We start from the raw sequence: 10,444 nt of genomic DNA, 5'->3' as shown, positions 1-10,444 counted from the left end.
TCGTATTCTAAAGGAATGGATTTCAGCATGAAATACAAAAGGTTAACTTTTATACTGTTGAACAAAGTCCCGACATGATACACCTAAATTTCGGTTTTCAGGAGTCAATATGAATCTGGATATGAATATGAAACAAATCAAGATTTGTGAACTTTTGTACTGTCAGAATCCTGTGTTCTACTGTACTAGTCGTGAGTGAGTGAGTGAGTGAGTGAGTGAGTGAGTGAGTGAGTGAGTGGGTGGGTGGGTGGGTATGTGGGTGGGTGGGTGAGTGAGTGAGTGAGTGAGTGAGTGAGTTGGGCTTTATGCTGCCTCAATTGTGACTGCAGACTGTAGGACACCACTTGACAAAATGGCTTCACTTATGTTTCTGATTCTGCATGGACTGCCAAAACACTGACAATTGGCAAACCTGTTCTACCATGTTTAGGATCTACTGGGATTTCCTTTGAATACACATCATTTGTCTGTATATTCAATTTTCACAATTCCAAATATCTCAATTACAGAGACTGTACTTCAGTTTCAGAAAACTCAATGACTGGGCACTGAACCGAGGAATATAGTCCAACTTGAATATAGGCTAAAGCACCTTTCGCGGACTGTCTCAAACCAGATTATAGGCCTTACAGAAACTAGATTACAGGACGTTCTGCTTGGCTGCCTTGTAAACAAATCTAAGTACACACCTACATGCAAATGAATTCAAGGGAAAAAAAAGAATAAAATCCACAAAAATATTGTTTACATGTAATTAGATGTATGTCCCAATATGTATAATATCAGTTTGGGATCCAGTGGAATCTACTGCTGAACAAAGCTGGTGTTGTATATATAACAGCTATAACTTGTACCCAGCTCCTAACATCTCATGATCTGGAGATCCATCTTCACCCCAACATTATTTGGTGACCTTTTATGCTGTTTGAGTCAGCTCACATCCTAGGCCAGAGGTCAAGGCCAGGCATGATATGAATCATTCTGTTTTGAGGAAATTAAACCATGACTATCATGAATTGTTCCAGAAAATGTGAAGGACATATTAAATTTACTTATATTCATATAATTTATATATTAGAGAGATTTGTTTGTAGATGAACCAAAAACCCTTTGTCATAGATAACAACATTTGTTCATAGGACTGAAAAAGATCATAAGTGACCTAAGAATGACCATGGTAGACAAGTCAACTTTGATAAACTGTGTGTGCCAAGTGTTAATTATTGTAGCTTTGAAATGATGTAAATATCAGGTGATGGCTGCAGTAAACAGTTCATATCTACCGCTGACATCCATCTTGCTTGAGGACACATTCTGTGACAAGTTGGTCAGACCACCGTCAAGTGTACAGTGTATTGTAAAGAGTCATGGCTGGCTGCACTGGCTGCTGGAAACACAGTTTTCACAGTTTTGCCACTTAGCAACGGACAAAATTCATTATTCATGGTGTGAACAGCCACAGAGATATGGAAAAAGTATTCTTCAATGTCTGCCTAAAAACTGGAGGCCATAAAATACAGCAACAGGAATTCTGAAAACACTGGACAGAAGGTGTATCTGGTGTGAGAAGACAACAATAGTGTTGTTTATTATGTTGTAATTAAAACACCATTTTTCATACATAATCTGTTGATGAGTGCATTTGTCATCCAATCTGTATTTGTCTCCAGGCAAGTGATATTTGACTGTTAACATGTTCACAAATTTGTTATTTCCACACCCCTGGTTCTTATTGGCAGAGTAAATGTTGATCTTGTACTTCTCACATCTTGCAGATCACTGATGATTTATCTTAATCCGTCTTTAGGGCTTACCTGCACAAGCTCAATGCCAGCTGCCCTGAAAACAGGAAAATATTTGTTAGTCAAACAAACTCAATCACACAAGAACACAGTATTGTGATTTGGTCATACAAGGAGCTACTATAAATCTCAATGAACATGTGACATAATAAAGAGGTCTACACTGTACACAGAATTAAGATTAGTTTCAGGAGAACACTATCTGTTGCTAACTGGATGACCTGTTACAACTTTCCGTCCACTCTCTTTCTAATCAATCTCACAGCACAATCTGATGAAACTGACATTTATGCAAAAAATATGCAAACAGTAAGCCAGGCTTTGACATCATCATCAAAAACAAATCATATGTGGACAAAATGGCATGAACTGGTGCAAAAACATTTCTGAAAAACTCACTGATGCTCTGCATGATTAACATATTTCTATTATGAGAACAGTATTTGCATTGTCAGCAAATATATCACAAACTCCATCAAATCCACACAACATGATTTTTCCTTTTCCTTGCATCTTTACTTATTGACTGATCCATGTGACATGATTGTTGCTTTGCTACCCCGACATATGAACAGCAAGTTTAAAGTCTGTCCTATCTGTAACTGTAAGAAAACACTCAATGCTGCTGGGAGGAAATCTTTCTGTCGTCCCGTTATCACACCTACCATACATCTCACTGTCCACCAAGTGGAGAAGAAGCTGTGTCTCAGACAGCCAGACTTTTTGGACTTACATAGTCTCCTTTCAATTAACACAGTTAGGTTGACTTTACAACACAGTCTGGGAGTAAGGCACACAGCAATCGACTAGTCCACACCAAATGAATAAAAAGAACATGAAGACAAATCTGTCAGAGATATTTTGCATGTTTCGAGATGATTGTACCAGTATTTACAATTTAGTATAATCATTGGCCATCGCGCGATGAGAAAACAAGAAAATACCTGAACAGGATCCTATCTCTTGTCACAGTAGTCTAATCCTAGACAAAATTAATTTATTTGTGAAACCATTAAGGATGTTATGATTCACTTGCATATTCAGGGAATTGAACCATAGATCTTCTTTAATTCAAGTTGTTAGTCATGGTCACCACAACCAAAAATAAAGCATATTTAAGATTTTTTTTTGGAAGTGCGTTTTACTTGAAGCCTTAAGTCCTTTTCCAAAAGCAAGATACGCAAGAATGACAGTTATTGATGTAACAACTTAACACTGTTAACATGAGCTTTCCATGTTGTGCATCAATCACTTAACTATCATTTTATATTAGTGAATAATTATTCATATTCACTATCCACTATTTGTGACAAATATCATATTCGCTACTATGTGTATTCGTCACAGCCCTAGTAACCTTGCACTAGATAGTATTTCAGCTACATGACAGCAGACGACAATTATATATTAGTGTACAGCTGTTGATATTTTCCCCAAGTCAGAGTCCAGTCATATCCTGTTTCATCCAGAGCTGTATAATATCCACATACTAAGCAACTGAAAATACTCCAAAGAGCAAAGTTCCCTTAGAATATCTATTTGACTCCCAAAGTTTGGGCACACTCTGACATTTAATCAGCACTAATTAAGTCACCATCTTGAGACAGGTTCAAAAGAAGAGTCCTATATGTGTTTCTCTGAGGATGCACTAAACTGAATATGGTTCCCAGCTCTAAAAGAGAAAATATGCTTCTTACATTTCAAGAACTCCATCAGGAACACTGTAAACGTCTAAAAGAAAAATCTACCCATTTTGGGGGTCAACCAAGATTTGTAACACATTCAACATAACAAATCTTATCTAATTAGTTTACTGTTCTCACTGATTATATGGAGAGTTTTCTGTTTAACCAGGGCTCCAGATATGGGCCATATCGGCGTATGTACGGATAAAAAATATGCATGATACGGTAGGAAAAATCAGAAAGCGTAGCAGATACACACCACAGCAATGGTGTATGGTCTCAGAATCATGTACCGACGTATTGATCTGAAAAAATATTGCTTTATTGTTTCTTGACCTGTAGCAAAAGAGTAGCAATGTTGTGGTGCATATATGAAACAAAACATGAGTTTACTTATATACCATCAAATTCCATTCAGTACTCTAACTTTTCCCAGTACTCTTACATTGAAAAATTTAAGGCGTACATACTCCTTATGTTGAAAAATTATCTGCAGCCCCGGATTAATTAATTAATTAATCATCAATCTTTATGTATTAGCATAAAAACCCTGCAGAATACATAATTACTGACTCTTCCTTCACGACTTGTTTCTTGTAATATGACCCTGTTGTGAGAACAGACTGACACAATGGTTGGCATGACATCAACACAAGTGATGAGGAAAATAAATATGAATTGTAATTTGATCAAGATATTTTGATTGATAGAGTTGGATACATTCATGTAAAGCCAGTACAACAGCTGGTAACATCTGTTGGTCAGGACTATCAGTAACTTTGCCTTGCTACTTTTTCAGCTGGAGTTATCTCCTCCTTGTTTGCAACCAAAAACACTGGAAGGTGAACCAATGAAAACATTTGTTATGCAAAGATAGTATGTCATATTTCTTTTACCTCATTTGGTCATGGACGGAAGGTTAATAAATGCTGACAGATGTTCAGTCCTCCAATAGGAATGGTTTACAGTGCAACAACACAACTGATATATGTCAACTGTACTTCACAGACAGATCTTATAACATTATAGGAGCAGTGTTGTCTTGATATTGGTCAGTCCTTACTTGAGGTGTATAAGCTTAGGTTTGTCCTTACATGTGAAATGAACATGTGAGAAGTGCATACACCACAGGTACCGAAGTCCATATGCATGACAACCCTTGCATGGAATAACTCATGGGGTCTATTGTGTAATTGAGCGGACTGTGAATGTATGGGGCCAATGGCATCAGTATTGGAACAAAAATGTCTGTCTGTCTATAAATTATTTAAATATGACCTGTATTAGTGAGGATATGGCTGCAATATTGCAAAAATGACCTTAAATTGTAACTCACTCACAACTGATACCTTCACCTGTCATATAACTAAGATACTGTCCTGTGACATAACAACCGTACTATATCATTCTGTCACATAACTGATACACTGTCCTGTGACAGAACTAATATATAATTCTGTCACAAAACTGATACACTGTCATGTGACATAACTAACGTATCATTGTCACATAACAACTGATACACTGTGCTGTGATATAACTAATATATCATTCTTTCACAAAACTGATATATATCATGTGACATAACTAATATATCATATAACTGATTTACTGTGTAAGTGAGAGTCCACACAATTTAGCAGGTCTACTATGCCCACACCCTCATGGCCATCATGCAATGAAGAGACGGATAATACCTGAATAGCATCCCATCTCCTGTCACACCAGTCTAATCATGGCAACAGATGGCCAATCAGCTGGAGTCACATTATCAATATGTTTATATTGCCATTTTTCCATGGTTAATCAGGACAAGTATACACTATTATCTTCCATAATCAGGGCACACATTCAGTCAGAAACAGTGGATGACAAGAGGATACATCTGCATCCAAACAGGACCAAAATCATAGTTTCCTTGGTGGCAAATTGGGATAAAAGATAAAAGCCGCCTTAACCAAACTATCACATTAAACATCTTAACATTACTTGATAATTGTCATTTCAGACTTTTGTCCTGAGATTTGATGCCACTTAAGGCCGAATATTGATACCTGAGCTTGTTGATATAAAACTATGAAGCACTACATTTCCCAGTTTCGAAAGGTTCAACAACTATTTTGATACATATCACACCTGACATTAAGAATCAAACGGTTTCTGAAAAACAAATCAAATCTGCCAAATTCCTGTGACGGAACTCAAACTGCAGACCTTCTGATTTGAGGTCAGATACCTTGCTCAGACAATCAAAGCAGTCACTCTCTTTAGTAAAAAAGATGCCATCTGCGGAATCTGTGCGATGACTCTACTAGAACAGCTCCAAGTCCTAAATATCCGTTTAATTTTTTATCAATCTCGTATCTGACATCAGCATTACTGGAGCAGAGCCTGTGGTATGTTTCCCTTCTCTGACAAAAAGAGATGGCTAATAGTTTAGCAAATAAAGAATTTCATATCATCAGCTGTACCTGAACTAGGCTTACTTCTAACCTGTTTAGATCTAACATTTCTATCTGTTACACTTTCACATAGCCTGTAAGTTGGGTCACTCTGCTAGAGATAATAAAAGGTAGATTCTGCTTACTTAAAAACTTCCAAAACATCTGTGGTGACTGCATATTCTAATCTCATGATACTGATCACATCAAGTCTTTTAACCTTACAATCTATTATGACTGCTTGCAGTTGATAAATGGTTGCCAAACAACACAAATAATCATTGTTTACGTTTATCAAAAGATGATCAATGCTGAGTGGCATTAGCTTTGGGGAAACTCCTAAAGTCTGCAACACACATACTTTTAAGATATGCGAAGAAATGCCAATGAATAAAATTAGGCTATTCAATTCAAGTGTTGAGTAATAGAACACGTGAATCAATATCATCTATTGCGATTGAAATTCTCAAAGGTTATAGAGACGGTTTCTTAATGTTCACATAATCCATGTCAAATCCCTGTATGCATACGTAATACATACATATGCATTAATGTATTGGCATTTTTTCTGGACTGTTATGATTGTGAAATGTTTGTGTTCACGTGCTTGTCGCACAGCTCGTGACGCACTATCCTTGACGCCCTGGCTCGGCCACCGACTTGGTCGGGTATTCGCCAGGGAGCGTATCACCAGTAACTTAGGTAATAAAATAACTGATCAAAGAGAGCGCGCGGGTTAATACCAGTAGCTGTGACTGGTTTCAGCTGGGCTGAGTGATATTGTGCGAGTCTGTGTGACTAGCGGAAGTTGTCCAAGTGACCTACATCGAAATGTTTACCATGTTTATGTGACGTTACCTGAAATCTAGCTCGTGTTCGGGCAAATTCAGCTTCTTTGTCTTCTTCTCACTAAACCAGTAGCCTAACCGCTTCATGTTTGGTGAGTTGTCAAGTCCGCGAATGCAGTGAGAGTGTCACGAGATCTCGAACCGGCAAACCCCTCCTACCGTCCATAACATACTCGACATCCTGTTGGCATAAACATACTTCACCGAGCTATATCGTCAATAGTGTTTGGGCTACGACATATTACCATCCATATTTGGATTGCACTCGGTACTCTGTTGAAACTGCGCCGATATGAGCTCTATAAATATCAATGAATATCATAGTATGTCTTTTAGACGCATTTATGATGCATTTTAGTAAGTGGATCTAGGAATTACAGCACGCAGAACGTTCTCCAACCATTTTGTTGCATTATACATTTGATGTAAATGAATGTCACGTACGCATGAAGGTCAGGTTAGTAGTTTTGTAACGCAGTGGAAATTAAACTAAAATATAAATTTCGACTTACCTTTCAAACCAAATCTTTTAACTAACTAAACATGAACTCCCCTTTAAACAACTAAACGTGAAATCCCCTTGTAATCAACTAAAAGTGAAATTCCCTTGTAATGTAATGAAATGTAAAATATATGCAATGAAAATTAAACTAAATATGCAAACCTGTCTATTTAGTTAATCCTACTCTATCTATCTATCTATCTCTCCTATTTCTATTTTACTGTTTTGTGTCACAAACTACTGGAGAGCTACTCGTCTATTCTGTCTCCAGCGCTCAACACTCAAAATCTGCCACATGTTCAAGATGCCCAGATGAACGGTACACAAAATCCCGTGCAGCACGAAAAAGTCCATGACATGCTCCGAAACGGCTGCGTTTATGCCATCAAACCACAACGCCCGTGAACACAATCACAAACCCTTCAGAACATGCCCCCTTCCATGATAGACTCCTGTCTATCATCATCTATCAACAGCAATGCAATCTCAAACCAACGAAATAAATGCTAAAATATTCAACCTATTTACAACAAACACTGTTCTAAACTTGAACATTCTACTTTATTTACACTGGCAACTTGTTCTTTCTGGTCCAATTGCTATATTCCAGAGGACAAACCTTAGTCACTGGCCTAGTGAACCTCGATTGTCCAACTTGTACTTCAACCACCCTGACGTGGCCATCCTTTCCTGGGTATGTTTTTACTACCCTTCCCAGAGGCCAAGTTCCTCGTGGGTTATCTTGTGACACGAGAATAACAACATCATCAACTTTGAAATCTCTTGAGGGTGTGACCCACTTTTTTCTGACATTCAAAGTTGGAAGCCACTCTCTCATCCATCTCCTCCATACATGCCTGATGAGTTCCTGTATCCGTCGCCAACGCTTTTGAGGGGCATAAGAAGTGGAGTCTATTTCTGGAGCAAAGTCTCCCCCTAGTTGTCCATGAAGAAAATGGTTTGGAGTAAGAGGAACATCATCTTGAACGTGTGCACTCTGATATGTGAGTGGTCTAGAATTTAACAGAGCTTCAACACCCGTAAAGGCTGTCATCAATTCTTCATCAGTGACATCACTTGACCCAAGTATCACATACATCGCACGCTTAGCTGACTTGATCATGGATTCAAAAATTCCTCCAAAGTGAGGAGCATTTGGCATTTTGGAGTCTATTTCTGGAGCAAAGTCTCCCCCTAGTTGTCCATGAAGAAAATGGTTTGGAGTAAGAGGAACATCATCTTGAACGTGTGCACTCTGATATGTGAGTGGTCTAGAATTTAACAGAGCTTCAACACCCGTAAAGGCTGTCATCAATTCTTCATCAGTGACATCACTTGACCCAAGTATCACATAAATCGCACGCTTAGCTGACTTGATCATGGATTCAAAAATTCCTCCAAAGTGAGGAGCATTTGGCGGATTAAACCTCCAAACTATGCCTCTGTTTGACAACTTTGATTTCATGGTGTCTGAATCTAAAGATTTCACCAACTGTTTAAGCTCTTTTACGGCTCCAACGAAATTTGTGCCGTTGTCAGATACCATCTCCTTGGGCCATCCTCGTCTATGTGCCATACGGAAAAGAGCATTTAAGAATGAATTTGTGTCTAGTCCGTAAGCAATCTCTAGGTGTACAGCTCGAGTAGCTAGACACGTGAAGAGACACAAATACCTCTTATGACGGCTTTTTCCTCGGCCCTGTACCGTAAGAAACGGACCAGCAAAGTCCACTCCAGTTTGAACAAATGCTCTCATTGAACTTACTACTCTACTTTTTGGAAGACTTCCCATGAGCTGTTCTGCTGGTTTTGCCTTTTGTTTTTTGCACCAAGCACATTCATTCTCCCATTCACGGATCTCCTCTCTTGAGGATACAATCCAGAACTTTGACGACAATGAGGCCAGTGTGGTGTTGGTTCCCATATGAAGACACTTTTCATGGTGGTGTTTCACTATGAGTTTCGTCACCCAGCTTTTCCTGGGAATGATTATTGGAAACCTAGCCTCCCAAGAGAGCACATCTGCAAATCTCAATCTGCCATTTAACCTCATCACTCCCGTTTCATCCAGAAAAGGCTGCAATCCAATGAGTTTACTCTTGGATGCTACTCTCTTGCTCTGTTTCAGTGCCATATACTCAGTTGGAAATGCTTCCTTTTGTTCATTTGCTATTATTTTTCTTTCAGCCTCCTCAAGTTCTTCTGGAACAAGACTGTTTTTCTGTCTGACATTTTTTGCTGTCCGACAGTTGTTTAGAAACCTGTAGACCCATGCAAAGATCCTACAAAGTCTATTCCAGTCAGAAAACCTACATGGATCTAAACGCCATGGCGTATCATCATGTTGAACATTCATAGTGACTTTGAAGTTTGATCTAGTTTTCTTTTCCAGATCTACCTTCTCGAAATCATTTTTCTGCTCTGGCCATTGACTTTCATCGTGCGCTAAGAACTCAGGACCATGGTGCCATGCTGTTGTGCCCAGAGTTTCAGGTTTACTTCCTTTGGTAAGTATGTCAGCTGCATTCAGCTTTGTTGGTACGTGCATCCACTGACAAGGTTTTGTCATCTCCTGAATGTAACCCACACGATTAGCCACAAATGGCTTAAAACTTCTGCTGTGGTTCTTAATCCACCATAAAACATTCATGCTATCAGACCACAGCTTTGCATCATGAACTGACATTTCCAGACCTTTTGCAACAATCAGAAGGAGTTTCACTCCAAGAACAGCAGCCATTAATTCAAGCCGTGGAACACTTACAGCTTTAATTGGAGCAACATGGCTTTTTGAAGCAACAAGCTGACTAACTATTCTCTCTCCATGACCACTCACCAAGTATATCACAGCACCAAAAGCATCTTGCGATGCATCAACAAACACATGCAGACATGGAATGGCAATCTCTGAGCTAAATTCTATCCACCTTGGAAAACGTAATGACTTCAAATCTGCCAGTTCCATATACCACTGTAAGACCTTTTCCTCTAAGTCAGGACTCATCTTGTCATCCCATCCTACACCAGACAACCACACCTGTTGCAAAATAATCTTTGCCCTAATTGTAAATGGAGCTAGAAGCCCTAGAGGGTCAAATATCTTTGCAATTTCTCTCAAGAAAGCTCTTTTTGACACATTGAAGTGGCCATTAGTAACTTTGTAGCA

General features: G+C 38.7%; 1 protein-coding gene across 1 annotated transcript in view; it reads right to left on the bottom strand.

Moving 5' to 3' along the window:
• LOC137293693 (inositol-tetrakisphosphate 1-kinase-like) overlaps window positions 1-6,990 on the bottom strand; it is a 39,585-nt gene extending 32,595 nt beyond the window's left edge. Inside the window, exons 1-2 of the mRNA XM_067824394.1 lie at window positions 6,787-6,990; window positions 1,815-1,839 (exon numbers count right to left, since the gene is read on the bottom strand). Coding sequence (XP_067680495.1) covers window positions 1,815-1,839; window positions 6,787-6,863 — 102 coding nt within the window. The 5' untranslated portion in view covers window positions 6,864-6,990. The remainder of the gene's footprint in view (window positions 1-1,814; window positions 1,840-6,786) is intronic.
• Between the last annotated feature and the right edge of the window lie 3,454 nt (window positions 6,991-10,444).

This window comes from Haliotis asinina, chromosome 8, assembly GCF_037392515.1.
Source record: "Haliotis asinina isolate JCU_RB_2024 chromosome 8, JCU_Hal_asi_v2, whole genome shotgun sequence".
NCBI classification, from domain to species: domain Eukaryota; kingdom Metazoa; phylum Mollusca; class Gastropoda; order Lepetellida; family Haliotidae; genus Haliotis; species Haliotis asinina.
The sequence above is the reverse complement of the archived record's forward strand: the minus strand, read 5'-3'. Positions and strand labels throughout refer to the sequence as shown.